This window comes from Exserohilum turcica, assembly GCF_000359705.1.
Source record: "Exserohilum turcica Et28A unplaced genomic scaffold SETTUscaffold_16, whole genome shotgun sequence".
Lineage (NCBI taxonomy): Eukaryota > Fungi > Ascomycota > Dothideomycetes > Pleosporales > Pleosporaceae > Exserohilum > Exserohilum turcicum.
In genome coordinates, this window is record NW_007359981.1 from 418,206 (window position 1) to 435,681 (window position 17,476).

The 17,476-nt window shown below is 56.7% G+C and overlaps 7 protein-coding genes across 7 annotated transcripts; 4 read left to right on the plus strand and 3 right to left on the minus strand.

Moving 5' to 3' along the window:
• Positions 1–5: 5 nt before the first annotated feature.
• SETTUDRAFT_46927 (uncharacterized protein) lies at positions 6–2,899 on the plus strand (the record flags this gene model as incomplete). The annotated part of the gene is made up of 3 exons (XM_008025937.1): positions 6–53; positions 1,435–1,983; positions 2,061–2,899. The coding sequence occupies 3 exons, from the start codon at positions 6–8 to the stop codon at positions 2,619–2,621; spliced, it is 1,158 nt and encodes a 385-aa protein (XP_008024128.1). The 3' UTR covers positions 2,622–2,899.
• A 96-nt stretch (positions 2,900–2,995) lies between these two features.
• SETTUDRAFT_168577 (uncharacterized protein) lies at positions 2,996–4,911 on the minus strand (the record flags this gene model as incomplete). The annotated part of the gene is made up of 2 exons (XM_008026034.1): positions 2,996–4,505; positions 4,559–4,911. 2 exons carry the CDS (start codon positions 4,909–4,911, stop codon positions 3,104–3,106), a joined length of 1,755 nt encoding a protein of 584 aa, XP_008024225.1. The 3' UTR covers positions 2,996–3,103.
• A 221-nt stretch (positions 4,912–5,132) lies between these two features.
• Positions 5,133–6,235, plus strand: SETTUDRAFT_129891 (uncharacterized protein; the record flags this gene model as incomplete). Its single annotated transcript, XM_008026035.1, has 3 exons — positions 5,133–5,163; positions 5,213–5,553; positions 5,607–6,235. The coding sequence occupies 3 exons, from the start codon at positions 5,133–5,135 to the stop codon at positions 6,093–6,095; spliced, it is 861 nt and encodes a 286-aa protein (XP_008024226.1). The 3' UTR covers positions 6,096–6,235.
• Positions 6,236–6,898: 663 nt separating this feature from the next.
• SETTUDRAFT_176777 (uncharacterized protein) lies at positions 6,899–9,395 on the minus strand (the record flags this gene model as incomplete). The annotated part of the gene is made up of 1 exon (XM_008026036.1): positions 6,899–9,395. Exon 1 carries the CDS (start codon positions 9,353–9,355, stop codon positions 6,899–6,901), a length of 2,457 nt encoding a protein of 818 aa, XP_008024227.1. The 5' UTR covers positions 9,356–9,395.
• Positions 9,396–9,619: 224 nt separating this feature from the next.
• On the plus strand, positions 9,620–11,413 carry SETTUDRAFT_46931 (uncharacterized protein). Its single transcript, XM_008025938.1, has one exon. It carries the CDS (start codon positions 9,964–9,966, stop codon positions 11,158–11,160), a length of 1,197 nt encoding a protein of 398 aa, XP_008024129.1. The 5' UTR covers positions 9,620–9,963; the 3' UTR covers positions 11,161–11,413.
• A 1,147-nt stretch (positions 11,414–12,560) lies between these two features.
• Positions 12,561–12,995, minus strand: SETTUDRAFT_38838 (uncharacterized protein; the record flags this gene model as incomplete). Its single annotated transcript, XM_008025901.1, has 1 exon — positions 12,561–12,995. One exon carries the CDS (start codon positions 12,993–12,995, stop codon positions 12,561–12,563), a length of 435 nt encoding a protein of 144 aa, XP_008024092.1.
• A 928-nt stretch (positions 12,996–13,923) lies between these two features.
• SETTUDRAFT_107882 (uncharacterized protein) lies at positions 13,924–16,725 on the plus strand (the record flags this gene model as incomplete). The annotated part of the gene is made up of 5 exons (XM_008026037.1): positions 13,924–14,652; positions 14,712–16,040; positions 16,087–16,186; positions 16,237–16,571; positions 16,621–16,725. 5 exons carry the CDS (start codon positions 13,924–13,926, stop codon positions 16,723–16,725), a joined length of 2,598 nt encoding a protein of 865 aa, XP_008024228.1.
• Between the last annotated feature and the right edge of the window lie 751 nt (positions 16,726–17,476).

The following is a 17,476-nucleotide window of genomic DNA, read 5'->3' on the forward strand; positions in this document are numbered from 1 at the left end:
CAAGTATGGCGACTCGATCTCAGGCTTGGCACGCAACCGCACCAGCTATATCAGTAAGGAGACCTTCCTGCCAGCCTTTAAGGCTGCTTTTGAGCAGTCTATTACGAAGGAGAATATCCAAGCTGGCTTTAGAGGCGCTGGTTTAGTCCCACACGACCCACAGGCTGTGCTATTAAAGCTTGATGTAGTGGTGCAGACACCACATCAATCACCGCGACGGGTAGCCGCCTGGGAGGCGCAGACACCACGTAACGCGCGCGAAGTCGAGGCTCAAACTAGTCTTATTCGACAGAGCGTGAGAAAGCGCCGTGGGTCTTCTGCTAATTCACTTACCGAGCAGATCGCGCAGTTGAGTAAGGGGGCTCAGCAGATGGCACATAAGATGGTACTTTTGACAGAGAAAATAACCACCCTTCAAGAGGCTCTAGACGAATCAAACAAGCGTAAAAGCCGCAAGCGGCGATACATACGGACAGAAGAGACTCTTACTGTAGGCGAGGTACAAGAAGTATTAGCTGAACAGGCGGGTAGTAGTCGTGGCGACGGTGAGAGTGCGTCGAAGAGGGTGCGAGGAGAGAGGCGGTGCGGGCGTTGTAAGCAGACTGGACATAACGCTCGTACCTGCGCAGTTGATATAGATAGTGCAAGTGATAGCAGCGATTCTAATAATTAATTTAGTATATTGTAATAGTTTATTGACTGTGATAAAAGTGCGTGATAACGTCTCGACGTCGACGCGCTGGTGGGGCGTGAGCGACTCGCTTGGGTGAGCGACTCGCTTGTGAACTACGTTATATTACTACTTGCTCAATACTCCACCAGAAAATCTCGTGATAATAGCTTTTGTATGGGGCTCTATAGCCTCATCTTTGGTGGAGCACCAATTTTGGTGGGGTGTTGCATCCGCTGAACAGTTGCAAGCACTGACCACCTACAGTATGCGCGGCACGTGATGTTGGCCCCGCCTGTATTTCGAAGGTGGTGAAACCGCATCGCGGTCTCCTTGACACACGCTCTGTACCGAGCCACGTTCATAGGGCAACAATAGACGCTCCCATGACGCGCGGGGCTGACCACACGTAGCTTCTATCGGACCGTCATCTAGCTGAGGGTAGTTGCACGCGCTGTGGTGGCGCTTGGCACGCGGCCGCTGGCCCTTCATCTGGGAGATCTGCGTCTCGGATACTCGTGCTTCCATGGCACTAGCAACGCCAGCCGCGACAGAAATGCCCAAAGCACACTGCGATACGGCCGGCCAGGTGCGGTAGGGCAACCATCCATCGGCGTATGTGCTCCCGTAGGCTTGCGGGTGTCGGTGTTCCAGTTCAACAGCATCATGAGGCACTTTTAGTGGCGCGGATTCATGCGTTACCGGATACGGTATATCCTCTTTAGGCCTCTCTCAAAGTCTCTTTTGTACTACTCTGCTGCCAGCCCCAATTGATTGACATTCTAGTTCTCATTCTGTACGCCGACTTTCTTTCCAGTGACCTCCGGATTCGGCCCTTTACCAAACTCTCCGCAAACATGATAAGCACTTGTTTGGACCTCGCGCTCTTGTGCCATCCGGTACTCGCGCTCCTTACCATCCAGAGACCAAAGATGCAGACTCAGCAGTCACTATGGCAGTACTTTCTGCTCAGTTTTCTGTCGCTCCTCGCCGTCCGATATGTGAGCAGCACGGGCACGCAGCCTCATATTCTGGTTGAGGCCGTAACAGGCGTTTGCCAAACATGCACCCAGCCAAACCCAATTGCAGTAACATACCCCAACAACGCAACGGGAGTCCTCAACGGCACAATCTCAGTGGTTCCCATCTCGCTGGCTCTCGCACGGAAATTGATCCCCCCGCAATACCGCATCCTGGAGCACGCATACCGCCATCTTCTCCCTTCGTTCCCAAAGGACATGTACCCCGTGGTAGTGCAAGCCATGCTGGACCACGACATCCAAGCATTCGGCTTCAAGATACCCGACTTTTCGGTAAAGACGCCTCCCCGTGACCCTCTGCCGTTGAAACCGCGTTGATGACGACGCTAACGTATCCCCTGATTGCATAGCGCGCTGGGCTTGAATTCCCCTTTCTCGATCTCCTCGGCGACAACAGCACGTCGTTCAAATGGGTGCCGTCACTGCTCATTACCGCCAACAACAGCGTCGCCATCAAGGGGTCGGCCGACTACGGCACCCACACGTTTCCCGCAACATTCGACTCGGCATGCAATGCGTACAGCGGCGTCCCGGATGCCAAAAGACCCGGAACAACAACATCGTCTAGTGCCAAAAGCACAGATGCCACCACTTCCAACACCACCGCCGCTCTCGCAACCCTCTTCTCCGCAACAACCAAGAAACCATATCCCATCTCCTTCTTCGCAAACGTCACCAACCAGGTCATCTTCGCCGACGCCAAGTCGTGCGACAACCAGATCCGGCTCTTCAATACCAGTCTTTCCACGGCCCCGAACAAAATTGAGTTTGTAAGGGGCTCCGTGCGCGCGAAGTTCTGGCCTTTTGATACAGAGCATGTGTGGAATAACGTCTATGGCGTTCGCTTGGCTACCGCTTTCATCGAGAACAACTACCTTCCCTGCGAGAACTTCCGCGGCTACGGCTCGTGAGTTGTTGTAGGTGGATGCGAGCGCCCCTCCAAGGAATATGATGGTTCCATTGGCGCGCCCGTCAAATCCTGAAGCGCAAACCAACTACCGTGTTAGTGGGCGGTCCGCATGCGTGTGCGCATCCACGTACTAAAAATAGAGAACTGCAACTGCGATCAGCAGGAGCAGAGAGCAGAACAACGTAAATATTTTCTTCTTTTCCTCCCAACTTCGGGGAGGAGTTTTTGTATGAGAGGGGGGAGGCGCGGTGCTTGTCAGAGTAATTCTTACATCGACACAAGGAAAAAAAAAGAGAAAAAAAAGGGAGGAGGAGGAGGAGATACCCATTTTTTTTGAAGTTATTTTAGAAACTAGCAAGCCATTTTGGAGGAGAGCACACTGTACATAGAATCAGACGACTTGTTTTCTATTTTTTATGAATTAGGAAAAGAAATCATATACATATCTATATTCAGCGCGGGATTTGTTTATATTTCGCTAGGTTATTTCATGCCGAGCAGACTCTTTAACCTGGCCATTTTGCCTTGAATGATGCCCTTGATGCCACCGGCCCCAATGGTCGGTACTTCGTCAACGCCAACAAAGCGCCTTACGAGCAGATTGAAAATGTTGCCAAAACCCAATGCCATGACTGTGCTCGTGAGAATGATGACGTTGTACGGCATGCTGAAATCAGGGGTTGGTAAGGGGAGAAGCAGCGATGTTGTGCGGACGTAGATGCCCTTGTTGTCGCCCGACGATGGAGACAAGACGCGGATGAGAGCAGGGGCAACGTCGAAGCCTCGGTTTGCATCTGGCGGATACTCTGTGTAGCGTAGGATGGCCTTTTCAAAGTCGTAGGTCAGCGTGAGCGTAGAGTCGGGTGGAATCACCATGCGTAGCTCAAGGTGAGTGCCCCGCTTGCGGTCCACGGCTGGCCGGTAGTATGTCTCTTTGATGGGGGTTTCTCCCGTCGTGTCGACGTGAGCGCGCAGTGTGTGCAAGTATGGCTTCATGAACCAAGGTAGAGACTCGAGGTAAACAATCTCGACTGCTTGTTGCTTGGACGGATTTCGAATGACGGCCTGGATGCTACCTCGTTCTTGGCCGTGGCCATTGATGGATCGTGCTGCGAATACCACGGGATCTGGGCGCACCAAGCCCGTCTTCATCTTCTGCTCAGGCAGAGCAAGGTCAAAGTTCTGGCCTGTCGGGAGCTTGAAGCATCGGAGAGTATCGGATGCCGCCTTGAACTCGGTGTATTGACCGTCTGTTTTCACCTCCATGATACGCTCCGGGGGCATGTTGATACACAGATTGTGGGCCTCGCTGGGGCTCTCATCTATCAGCGGGCATGCTCCCCGGAGTGGTCTTCCAAAAACCTCCTCGAGTGTCCAGGGCAGCTCAGTGCCCTTGTTCAGGGGGTAACAAGTATCCTCGCCATTGTAGCCCTTGGATGTGTCACACTCTATCTGCTCAATGGGAAGCGGCCGCGGGATGGGATTGTCTCTTGGGCGCTTTGCCCGCGCAATGTCCAAGACCATGTCCACGCTCTGTTCCATTTCTATGGAGCAACTGGAGCTGCCTTGCTCGCATGTGGGCCGCACATCGACAGCCATGGTCTGGAACGCCGCATCGAACAGCTTGTGTCCGTCCAGCAGACTCGAGACGCCAGCCTTCCCCTTGCAGGGTAGCAGTTTCAAGAAGGGGGTCAGGTTCTCGGTACAGACGACTTCGTGAGGCAGCGTGCCGTGGAGTAGGTGGAGGTTGGACGAATTGCCGTGTTGGCCTTCTGGGTCAAAGGACATGACGGGGCGGATCGTCTTTGTGGAGTCGATGAAATTGATCGAGGCACAGAAGAGGCCAGACAAGGCATTGGTGAGCTTCAGCCATCGGGCAAATGCTCTGACGCAGTTAGCATGTCGTTGGTGCTGCGTGCATGTGCTGAGAAGCCATACTCATCCTCGTTGTCGGCCTCGACCCACGCCCACAGCTCAACACCCGTGCCCCCTTCTCTTGCGCCGTTCCACGGCCGCTGTCCCCAGTTCTCGGCGTCCCATCGTCCCACGCTGAACCTCAGGTGCAGTTCCTTTGCATGCGCATGCTGCAGAATCTGGCCAAAGGAGCGCGGGAAGTAGCGGAAGTTCTGGGCCTCAAAGGCGGCTGCGCTCTCGTTGCTGCGGAAGTTGAACGAGGCCAGCAGCGTGTTCTGCGGCAGGGGCCGAAGGAGGAGCCGTTCGCTGTAGTCGGAACCGGCAGAGACAAGTCCAATCAAGGCATTGAGCGACAGGAGGAAGAAAGACGAGAGCATCGCAGCATTGTAGCGCTCTCTACGCGGAACGGGACTGGGGGGTTAGACGTGTAGTGCGGGTGTTGTTGGCGGAGGGTGAAGGACGCCCCGCGTGTGATTGGCCGGGTGCCGTGTATGCTTGGCATTGCCGCGGTCGCATCGTCGCGATTTCTTTTGACCGTCGACTCCCTCCAAGCTCTCCACCGCGCGACTCCACCAATCAACACCAGACCCGACACATCATGGCTGCCGCAGAGACGCGTAGGCTGCTTGGTAGGGCGCCCCCCGCTCCCCCAGAAACGGCAGCACTAACCCGACGCAGAGCAGCTCATGGGCGAGCAGCTCATGAGCGGAACCGACCAGCGCGCGCCCCAGCTCAGCATCACCGACCCCAAGGTCTGCCGCTCGTATCTTGTCGGCAACTGTCCCCATGACCTCTTCACCAACACCAAGAACGAGCTGGGCCCCTGCCCCAAAGTGCACAATGAGGCGCTCAAGACCGAGTACCAGGACGCCGACGCCGACCAGAAGCGCAGGTGGGGCTTCGAGTTTGACTACATGCGCGACATGCAGCATCACATTGACAGCTGTAACCGAAAGATAGATTCGGCCCAGCGCCGCCTAGAGAAGACGCCCGAGGAAATCCGCCAGACGAACGCTCTGGTCAGTAGCCCTGCCCGCGAAGCAATCCGCAGCATTTACTGACTCCCGCGCAGCTCAAAGCCATCAACGAACTTACCAAGTCGATTGACGCCGGCATGCTCGAGATCCAGATCATGGGCGAGGAGGGCATGGTCAACATGGCCGTCCAAGAGTTCACAAAGGTCCGCTACAAAAAGGCCGAGAAGGAGGAGCGCGAGCGCGAGCTGAGGGCCCTCTCAGACACCGGAGGCCCTTCAGGGCACCAGAAGCTCCAGGTGTGCGACGTATGCGGTGCGTATCTCAGTCGTCTGGACAATGATCGTCGTCTAGCAGACCACTTCTACGGCAAGATGCATCTTGGATATGCGCAGATGCGCAAGTCGTACGACACGCTGTCCAAGGAGCTCAAGGACCGAGTTCCGCCCCGCAATTCCTACGCTCCCTCTGGTGGCGACATGGATCGAGGCAGTGGTGGGGGCTGGGGAGGCGGTGGGTATGGCGGCGGCGGCGGTGGCTATCGTGGCGGACGAGGCCGTCGCGGTGGCAGAAGAGGCGGCTGGTAATCCTCCTCAGGTCCCGGCGTTAAGGTGTGTCTATGAGATTCCCAAAATGTGCAGCTTACCACAGTATTGATGCGAAAGAAAAAAAAACAACCGCGACTTTGGCGGTACCTGTACAACATCTGGCGACTTATTTGGGCTTTGGCCCCCCCCGTTTGAGAGCTTTGAAATCAGTCCAATGATAAACATGTACGCTTTTTCTTTCCAAAGATGCAACTTGACATGCTTCTAACCCTCAATCAAGGCATCATCAGTGATGGACCGCCGAAAAACCATCCTGGACCAAGACATGCTCCTGCCATGCATTGCCACAGGTGCGTTGGCCTTTTTCTGATCTGTCGCATGACCCCTCGCCGTGATGCCCCGTGCCACGCCGTGATATCTAATATACGCGGTGCCTTGTCGGCCCATGATTACACCCTCCCGATGTACGCGGTATATCATATCGTCTTTGTCCCGGCACCCCGGTACTTAAGCCATGACTGCGAAATTCCTCGTCGAATCTAGACTGGCTCCAAGAGCATACCTACCTGCGTCGCTCTCCTGGTCCTTGGGCTTATGTGCTTTGCCTGATCATCCCATGCTCCACGCTATGTTTAGCCTGTCTATATCAGTATGGGCTGGGGGAGGCACACGTCAAGACCTTAGTACTGAAGTAAATAACATACCAAAAAAAACTCTTCTTTATCTGAAACTCTGCGTTGCTCTCCAAATGCTCTTTCATCATCGCCTGTCTTGAAGTAACTATCTATGTATGGGTTTTGTTGAAAGAGGTATATTATTATACAACGTCAACAATTTACGACTCACTCGTCGTCATCATCATCATCATCATCGTCATCAAACCCCAGACCCTCGACCCGACCCAAAAACTGCATGTTACCCTCGCCAGCAACCAAGGCATCAACATCAATACCACCGCTGGTAAGATATCTCGCGCTAACACCCGTGTTGATCCTCTGGGCAAGCAAAGTCCTGAGCTCTGCTCTGAGCGCCTGCATTTCCGCTTTAGTCATTTGACTCGCCTCTCTCTCGCGCTTCTTGCGGCCTGTTCCACGGCCGCGCTTGCCCTTGACGTCTTTGTCGAGGTCGTCGGTGTCGTATTCGACGCCGAGGTCTTGGGCGGCCTGGCGCAACAAGTCGTTTTCCGAGTGTTTTTTCTCCTTTGCAATGACGGTGTCGGCGAGGCGCTTGGAGATTGTGGCGCGTGGTTTCAGGCGCGCGACGATGCGGCGGTCAATGTCGAGCGTGCGGATGAAGAAGGCGGTTTTTTTCGTCTTGGGCGCATCCACAGCCCGAGCATGTACCTTGGCAATTAGCCTGCGGACACCGGCGACCTCCTCGGGCCCACAGATGAGAATGCTGGCGCCAGAGGCGTCGGCGCGCGCTGTGCGCCCGGAGCGGTGCACATATGTGTCTGCGGCGCGGGGGAGATGGTAGTGGATGACGAGTTCGACTTTTGGAATATCGAGGCCTCTGGCGGCGACGTCGGTGGCGACGAGGATGGACCCCGGCCGTTCTTTGAAGCGCTCGATGGAGCGGAGTCGCGCTTTCTGCGGCATGTTAGAGTGCAGCGGGAGAGCGGGCAGCGCTAGATTCGTGAGAAAGGGTGTGATGCGGCGGACGGCCGAGATGGAGTTTGTGAAGACGAGGGCGCGCTTGTTGGTGTACAACATGAGGAGCGAGTATAGGTACAGATCCTTCTCAGTACCGGCGCATTCGATAAGACCTTCCTGCAGTTTGCTGGCCATCTGCGAGGTAGGGTTTGCGTCGATGAATTTGGGTTTGTCTTCGCGAAAGCGAAGCTTCTTCAGCAGATACTCCATCGACTGTTGCTGGCTCATGTCGCCGCTGAATTTGGCCTTGCCCGCGAGCTTTCTCTGTAGATCCTTACCAAAGGTTGCGGAAAACACGAGTGTCTGGCGCTGAGCCTCTGGCGTGTCTGCTGGATTGGTACCCTCGTCTAGTTCATCGTCGGGCTCGAGGACCTTGAGAATATCATCCATTTCCTTGAAATGGCCCTCGCTCAACAGGCGGTCAGCTTCGTCGACGACAAGGAACTTGATCTGCTCGAACTTTGCAAGCAGGCCTTGCCCGCTGCTAATCACTTCCCAGAGTCGTCCTGGGGTTCCGACGACAATGTCTGCCTTCTCCAGCTGCCTGCGCTGCTTCTGTACGGACAGGCCACCCGTAATGGATGCAATGTACGGGGCGTCAAAATCGCCCTTTGCACAGAGCTTAACGAGATGCTCGTTGATCTGGTGGGCAAGCTCTCGAGTCGGCGCAATGATGAGGGCAAGAGGATTCTTGTTTTCTGTGTCTTTGGAGGCCGAGCGGGAGGCGAGGAACGACTCTACAATTGGAATGCCAAAAGCAAGCGTCTTGCCCGAACCAGTAGAAGCCTTTCCAATGACATCTCTACCAGCCATGATCTCAGGTATACTTGCTGCTTGGATATCGGTGGGTTTCGAAAACCTGAGCTTTGCCAATGATCCTAGCAATTCTTCAGAGAGGTCCAGCTTTGCCCAGGCGGATACATCTTCTTCGTCGCTATCGTCGACTGGCTGGTTGGCGAGTATATCGAAGGCGCCGGGACCAAAAGTCTCACCGTCTTCACGATCGTCTGTGTCGGGTTCCTCGTCATCGTCCGTTTTGTCTTGTTTGTTTGCCTTTTCCTCCTCCTGTCTCTTTAGCCGCTCCTCCTTGAGCCTCTTCTTCTTCTCCGTCTTGGTCTCTTTTTTTATCCCAGAGTCACCGTTTGTTGCAGGCTTGGTCGCTTCTGTCCCGGGCTCTTCGTCGCTAAAGCCCTCCCATTCAGGCTCGTCTTCTTGCGCCTCGGCCTCCGCCGCGCCATCTTCCTCGGGACTGTCCTCAGCGTCCTCACCATCTTCAGCGCCCTCAGACTCCTGATCCTCCCCAAAAGTTATCTTCTCCAACCTCCTCGCCTCCTCTTCATGCTGCATCCACGCCTCCTCGACATCCCTCGCAACCTCGTCCTCCGTCTTGGTAGTCTCAAAATGCACATTTCCCGTCGCGGGATCCTTCACAATCGCAACGTCGTCAATCTCTTCAAGCCCATAGAATCCCTCTGTATCCTCCAAGCGATCCGGCATGGAAACCGTTTTCCAGCCTAGCTCGTCGAGCTGTACTCTGCGTCTCGGCTTCGCAGTAACAGGTAGGGGTTTGGCGAAATCCTCGACTTTTTGCCGCTTGTGCGCTTTGTGCGCTGTGGCCTTTTTCGGGGTCGCATGAGGGCGTTTCATATTGTAAAGTAAATTTTGGAGCAATTCGACTGTTGGTACCAAAAAGAGGGAGAGAGAGAGAGGGAGCTCAAAGACGAATGCGCTGTGCTGCGGGAAACTTTTTTTTTGGGGAAAGTCGGCGCTCGGGAGTCCGCTATTTGCTTGACGTAGCCCCACTTTTTGCCCTTCTAAACCAAAGGCATATGCACATGCACATGCAAACACACCTTCTACGTAGAAGGCCACAAAGACTTCACGTGCGAACGACGACTCACGTCCGTGTGCGTGGGATACAGTAAGTGAGGGAATATAGAGAGAGTCGGATCGAAGATTTTCAGATTGTTACTTATCCGGAACACATTGCAATTGGCAATCCTACACTCTCCACACCAAGCGAGCAGAATTAGCCTCAAAAAGTGCCCCCCGCTCTCCCTCCAGCATCGACTGCAGTCATACCGAAAGGAGTCCACCAATTTTCCCATTCCATTCCTTTTCTCTTTCTTCTTTTCTTCTCTTTTTCTAGAAACGGCAGAGAAGGTCCTATAATCTCCACATTCAGCCTCATCCAGCCAGCCACATACAAAAAAGCAGAGAAAAGAAGAAGAAGAAGAAGAAGAAGGAAAAAGAACATGGGGAAATCGTCAAAAGACAAGCGAGATGCATACTACCGGCTCGCCAAGGAAGAAGGGTGGCGCGCACGGTCAGCGTACAAACTGCTGCAGCTAGACGAGGAATTCAATCTCTTCGAGGGCGTGACTCGAGTCGTGGATCTGTGTGCAGCACCGGGAAGCTGGAGCCAGGTGCTCTCGCGGGTGCTGATAAAGGGTGAGAAATTTGGGCGGGCGGGGTGGCAGGAAAAGCAGGCTGCGACACGGGAGTACGTATTGGGTGGGGACAGGGAGAAAGGAGGGGGTGAGGATACGAGGGAAAAAAAGAAGGGAGAGGGAGGGGATGAGGAGACACAGAAAACAGCAGCACGGAGAGAAGGAGTGCGCATTGTTGCGATTGATTTGCAGCCTATGAGTCCGCTCGAAGGCGTCACGACAATGCGGGCAGATATCACGCATCCATCGACGATACCCCTCATGCTCAAGGCACTCGACCCAGACACGTACGACGAGACCAATGCCACGAGCGGCTCTTCGCCCGTCGACCTGGTGATTTCCGACGGCGCGCCCGACGTCACTGGGCTGCACGACCTGGACATTTACGTGCAGAGCCAGTTGCTGTGGGCGGCGCTGAACCTTGCGCTGTGCGTGCTCAAGCCCGGCGGCAAATTCGTCGCCAAGATTTTCCGCGGCAAAGACGTCGACCTGCTGTTTGCGCAGCTCAAGATTGTCTTTGAGCGAGTGCGCGTGGCCAAGCCGCGGAGTAGTCGTGCAAGCAGTATAGAAGCCTTTGTCGTGTGCGAGGGCTTCTGCCCTCCAAAGGGTTTCACAGCCAGTCTGGACAAACCGCTTGGCGCAGGCACGCAACTACCCGCACCCGCCGGTGCATCGGATGGCGCACCGCAGCTAGAGGAGCAGGACAAGATGTCGCGCAGAGTTAGAGACGACGGCGCAATCGAGTTGGACCTCGGCGACGAGACGGACGACCAAGATGACGTCGAGGAAGGAGGCCAGCGGTGGATAGCGCCGTTTCTGGCTTGTGGTGACTTGTCTGCGTACGACTCGGATGCTACCTACCACTTGGCTAAAGATCGAGTTAGCCTGGACCCGGTGCAGCCGCCGACGGCGCCGCCGTACAAGAGAGCGCTGGAGATGCGCAAGCTGGCTGGCGGAGCGTATGGCAAGACAAAGGGTAGAGCTGAGCAGGCTGTGGCGTAGGTGTAGTAGTGAAGTTGGACTGCCCACTAGCCACTGTAACTACACCCAGGCGGCTTTCTGCCCATACTGATATGCCAATTATAGCATGTGCCATGTGTTGTGAAGCGAGTCGATCGCCATGAGGTCAATTGACACTTGTTACGTAACTGGCTAACAAGAGAGCTGTCTTTCCCATTGTGTGGTTGATAGACACGCGTAGGCTGCTCTCCAAGGTAACGTCGAGTCATGCTAAACTTTGGCGACGCGACGCGACGTATGTATACCGAGGGTTAGTTTTTGTTGTTTGAACAAGAAACAAATAAAAGTAAAGGGCGCATGGCCGAGCAAACGGCGCCTGTGCATGCCTGCTCGTGAACCGGTTCACACATGGACTGGGCCCGGCTGTACCTCCTATTTGGCCTGTTCATCCATTTCCCAAGGCGGGCTAGACTGCCAGGCACGGTGTTGGCGCTGGCGCAAAACCTGCTGGATTTTTTTTCTTCTGCGTGGCCCTTTTTGGCTGTAATTTGACACGAGTGCGAGCTTTGGGCACTCGGGGAGATGGTGCAATAATCGTTCCTGGCCTACTGTCCGGCGTCCAGCATCCAGCATGCTGGGTCAGCAAGGTCAATATAGGCTGTTATCATATTGGTACCTGCGCCAAATAGGCATGGTTACTATACCGTAGGCGATATAATTAGACGCAGACGACTCGCGGGTCAAAACAGGTGGCAGCAAGAAAGTTTACCGACATTCGGCAATCTCCAGGCACGCCACGACTCGACGTCGACGAAGGTAAAGGTGTTGAACCATCTTGTGCATGGTCTCACACTCTGCGTGCAGACTGGTCCAGACTTGAAGAACAAGGCCAAAGGCAGAGGCGATCGACGTTGTGTAATTAGGTAATTTCCCTTGCACACACGCACACACACATACATACATTACACACGCACACGCCGCGGGCAGCAGGCAGCAGGCAGGCTGATCTGATCTGGTCCCAAGGCGACGGTCAGCAGAGCGTTTTGGTGCGGGCGTAGCGTGCGCTGGCGACGGGAGATGGACCGTTGCCGCGCGAGTCGGGGTATGCTTGTTGGGCGAAGCTTGATCTCGCAGCGTGGCATTACTCGTGAGTGCGAGTTGCCTGGGGCAAGTGTGTTGTTGGTGCATCAGTCGTGTCGCAGGCGGCTAAGCGAGTACTGTAGGTTTGCAGTTGTTGAATGACGCTGTGGCCGGCATGTTTGGACGCTGGCTGTTCTCCAAGGCAGCCCATGCGGACCGATGACCTGCTGTCGCTGTTGTTTTGGGGCGGCTTGGGCTTGGAGCAGCGCCTTGTGCCCCCGCGCCCTGCATCCGTAAGAGCGGATACGTGCATGGCGCGTTTCACGGGCGCAGCGTTTAGATTTCTTTTGCATTCGCGAATGTCACTCCATGGGCGCGCCAAGCGGCGGGGGAGGCTTTGTGCCCTGGGAGACGGCGACTATGACGACAGGTCGTTTCTGGTCGAGCCAGGTTGCGAGGGCGTGGCCGAGCAGCGGCGGGCGGCGGGCTGCGGGCTGCGGGCGGCGGGCGGGCTGGACGGGCACTACAGCGCAATGCGCCGGGGCTGCAGCGTGGGCTGCATGAGTACGTGACGCGGGACGGGGTTGTGGATGGTGATGGTTGTGGATGGTGATGGTTGTGGATGGTGATGGTTGTGGTGATGGTTGTGGTAGTGGTAGTGGTGGTGGTGATGGACGAGGGGGGGGGGTCCCTGAGGGAGGAGGGGAGGGGGCGTGCGGGCGTGCGTGCCAGCCAGGCTCCATGTGTGACAAGGGACCCAGCAGACGAGGGCGGGCAATGTCGTCGCCGCCCGCCATTGTATGGTCGACCATTGAGTACTGTAGCAGTAGCAGTAGCAGTAGCAGTAGCAGTAGCAGTAGCAGTAGCAGTAGCAGTAGCAGTAGCAGTAGCACTAGCAGTAGCAGTAGCAGTAGCAGTAGCAGTAGCAGTAGCAGTAGTCTACTTGTAGTATGTCCACGGCGACGAGCACAAGCATGGGCGGCCGAGGGCTCGTATCGCATCGTATCGTGCGTGCGTGCAGGGCTCTAGTCGACTGCCGCATGTCTACATGCACATGGAGCATACTGCAGCTCGCCAGGCCTGCGCCGGGCAGCCAGGTGTCCAGAGGCGGGCCTGCAGAGCCATGCGAGGGCGGCTGGCGGCGCGGTAGGCGGCGCAGGGCCGTTGAGCATGGAAATGAGAGGGCAAGGCCGACTGAAACGCTTTTTGGGCATGCGTGGTGGAGCAGTCAGCTGGGTGGAGATTAAGGCAGTCTGGAGGCTAGCAAGGACATGGACATGGACATGGCATGCCATGGCCGACGCTCTCTTACCGCAAAAGCACACGCTCTCTTGTCCAGGCCCGCTCGCGCTGAGCCGGCGTCTTCTTCTGCTGGTGCTGCTGTTCTGCTCCTGCTTCTGCTTCTGCTCCTGCTCCTGCTCCTGCTCCTGTCCGCGTTGCTGTTCCTGAGTCTGTCCTGTTCCTGTCCAGCCCCTCCCTTCTCTCTCCCTCCCTCCCTCCCACTGGTACCCTACCCAACCCTTCCTTCGCTTCCCTCCCCCCTCCCCCCCCCTCCCCGACCCCCTTTGGCCGCCCGACAGACGCCCGCCTGTCTCTTCGCTGCGGCCGCCCCTGGTGCCGCCAGCTGCTGCGGGTTGCGCAGGCCCGGCCAAGTGACGCTGCCGCCGCCGCCGCTGCATCATCGAGTGGCCGCCAGCCGCCCAGCGCGTGGGCGGTGCCGGCAGCATGGAGGAGAAGACGCCGTCGTCGTCGTCGGCCAGGCGGCTCATCAAGAAAGAGCGCCATCCTCCAATCGCTTACCTGAACAACAAATCCACGACGCTCAAGCGTGCCCCCAGTGCGGCGTCGTACTTTGCAGCCAACCCAGGCCTTGGCACAGGCCCAGCTCATTCGCACTCGCTCTCGCCCGCCACGACGCCAGGAGCCTCGTCGCTCCGCCGCAGCCCGTCGTTGACGCCCGTCCACGAGTACCACCACCAGCACGCGCATGTAGACCACCTGGCCCAGCACTCGTACCAGCTGCCGCCCTCGGTCGCCCAGCTCCCCCCGGCCGCCGTCGGGCAGCCCTTCAACAGCATCGTCGAGGAGGCTCTCAACGCCTCCAACGGCAGTGCACCACGTAGACCCGCCGGCCCACAGCACTCGCTCTCGCACACCGACCAGCCCGCCCGCTACCTGCGCCAGTCGCGCTCCTTCACCTCCAAGATGGAAACGACCCCGCCTCAGTCGGGCAACCCCAAGACGAACCGCTACAGCGACGGCGGCGGCGCTGCCCAGCAAGCTGCCGTCGACACGGCCAAGAAGCGCCTGTCGGGCGGCGCAAAGAAGAAGGGCACCTTCTCCACCTTCATGAGCAGCATGCTGGGCTCGCCGCGCCGCCCGACCATCTCGACGCCCACCAACCCCATGCACGTCACCCACGTCAGCATCGACAACCAGACGGGCGAGTACACGGTGCGTGGCCCCTCCCCCCCCCCTCCCCCATCACAGGCCGCTTGCTAATTGCCGCACAGGGCCTCCCCAAGGAGTGGCAGCGCATGCTGCAGCAGAATGGCATCTCGCAGGAGGAGCAGAAGCAGCACCCCCAGGCCGTTGTCGATGTCGTCAACTTCTACAAGGACAACGCCGAGAAGACCGAGGACGACGCCATCTGGGACAAGATGGGGCCTGCCCACACGCGGGCCTACGCCTACCAGGCCAGCCTTTTGCAGAACTCGGCCAGCAACACGGCCAACGCCAACACTGCCGCCGCCGCCGCCGCCAACAGCAACAGCAACAGCAGCAACGCAAACTATGGCGCTGCACAGCCGCTCAGTCCCCCGCAGAGCCCTCGCTTCCCACGCAACGACCTGTCTAGCTTCGAGAACCCCCGCGCTCCCCCGCCGATTCCTCGCAGCATGACCTCGCCCATTTCAGCCACAACCCAGCCCAACGTCGCAGCGCTCGTGCCAAACCGACCCGCTCCCAAGCCCCCGGGCGCTGCTACCGCTCCGCCGTCCAGGCCCCCGCCTCCAACCCCAGGTTCTACTGTCCCCCAGCAAACAAGCCCTCGCCAGGAATACGACCATCCCCAAGCTGGCTATGCTGCCCCAGCGCCATCCGAGAGCCCCAATGGTTCGTCGTCGTCGCGCAGTCGAGCAAACACCACCGGAGGAACACCCCCACGCTTCGACTCGCCGTCCGCCCCGACTTCCATCTCGCCTGCGCAGCAGTACCAGCAACAGCAACAGCAAGCCATGGCCATGGCTTCGATCCAACAGCAACCCAAGGCGCCCCTCAGTAGGAGCGTCAGCCAACGTGCTCCACAGCCAGCCCACGCTCCACCGCCCGCCCCCCAGATGCAGATGCAGATGCAGCCGTCGCCCCAACAGGTATTCGCGCAACAATCAGACCCCCAGAACATTCCATTGCCATCGCAGCAGACCCGTGTTGGCCCAGCCCCACGACCGCGCCAGCGGCCCCGACAAAGCCAAGGACCCGATATCGTTGCTAAGCTCAATGCCATCTGTACCAACGCCGACCCCAGGGAGAGATACCGAAGCCTCACCAAGATTGGCCAGGGTGCCTCGGGTGGTGTGTTCATGGCATACGAGATCCACACCAACAAGTGCGTGGCCATCAAGCAGATGAACCTGGAGCAACAGCCAAAGAAGGATCTCATCATCAACGAGATTCTCGTCATGAAAGACAGCAAGCACAAGAATATTGTCAACTTCATGGACAGTTTTCTGCTCAAGGGCGATCTTTGGGTAGTGATGGAGTACATGGAGGGCGGAAGCTTGACGGACGTCGTGACCTTTAACATCATGTCGGAAGGCCAAATAGCTGCCGTGTGCAGAGAAGTGAGTGGATGTGTATGATTTTCGAGTCCTGAGCTAACTCCTGCAGACACTGCACGGCCTGCAACACCTACACTCCAAGGGCGTCATCCACCGAGACATCAAATCTGACAACATTCTGCTTTCGCAAGAAGGAAACATCAAGCTGAGTAGGTGCAACCCGTAAAGCAAGAGACCCGGACGCTAACATGGCATGCAGCCGACTTTGGTTTCTGTGCCCAGATCAACGAGAGCCACAACAAGCGCACGACCATGGTAGGCACGCCCTACTGGATGGCGCCCGAGGTCGTTACCCGGAAGGAGTACGGCCGCAAGGTCGACATCTGGTCGCTGGGTATCATGTCGATTGAAATGATCGAGGGAGAGCCGCCATATCTGAATGAAAGCCCTCTGCGTGCTCTCTGGCTGATTGCAACCAACGGAACACCCACGATCAAGGAAGAGCATGCCTTGTCGCCCGTGTTCCGCGACTTCTTGGCCTTCTCGCTCAAGGTCGACCCGGACAAGCGAGCCAGCGCTCACGATCTCCTAGTGGTGAGTCGAGTACAATGACGAGATGCGCCGCAAGCTAACAAGACCACAGCACCCCTTTATCCAAACCGCCGAGCCGTTGAGCACACTAGCGCCGTTGGTACAGTCAGCAAGGAAGGCACGAGCTGAAGAGAGACGGAAGAAGGGCGGCATGTGAAGCGTTGTTTTGGTCAATGAGGGTTTCTTAACACCAGAACTTAGGTACGGTTATGTCGCAGATCAACGGTCACGAATCGTCGAAGTCGAATTCGAACTCGTTCGCCGATTGGTAAGGCAAGAAGACGGAAACTGTGGGTGATTCGATGGCGCAAGGCGACTGAAAGAGGTTGCGGTGACACTTGCCGGCACGCACCACGACGACCCCCGAGTGGCTGCGTTCGTAGCGACCAACTTGGGCGTTAGAGTCGAGCCACGTTGGAGCACGGTGGCTTGCCAGTCGGTATGCAAAGGTCGAAGCCTCATACTGCTGTTTTTTTATACATGGAGCATTTTGGAGCAAACCAGCAAACGCGTCCCATCTTGTTTAGCTGTTGTGTCGCCCGCGAACACTGCCTGCCACCGTGTCTCCGGGCTTCTGTTGATGCAGGCATGCATAACTAAGTCATGACGTTGCATTTACTTTGGACTTTGATGCGAAGCGGACGCCTTTTACGACTATCTATACACCATTTGCAATTTTTAGTGTCTATACGTTTGGCAAGAGGGCTACACCTGGGTTCCCTAGCGGCATACTTGATAAACAGAAAAGTAGAAATGTATTATTGTATACTTGGTCTGCAAGCACACTTTGTCACTGGTGAAGACTGCCGGGAATAGCATCCGGTGGTAATGTGCTTGTGCGTGTGCATGTGCATAGTGTACACATACGAATGCCTCGGCTTGATAGTGGCTGAGCACGCAGCCGCCAC

Bases quoted from the DNA above. Each gene is read 5' to 3' on its own strand.
- SETTUDRAFT_46931 (XM_008025938.1), top strand. From the start codon at position 9,964: ATGGGGAAATCGTCAAAAGACAAGCGAGATGCATACTACCGGCTCGCC.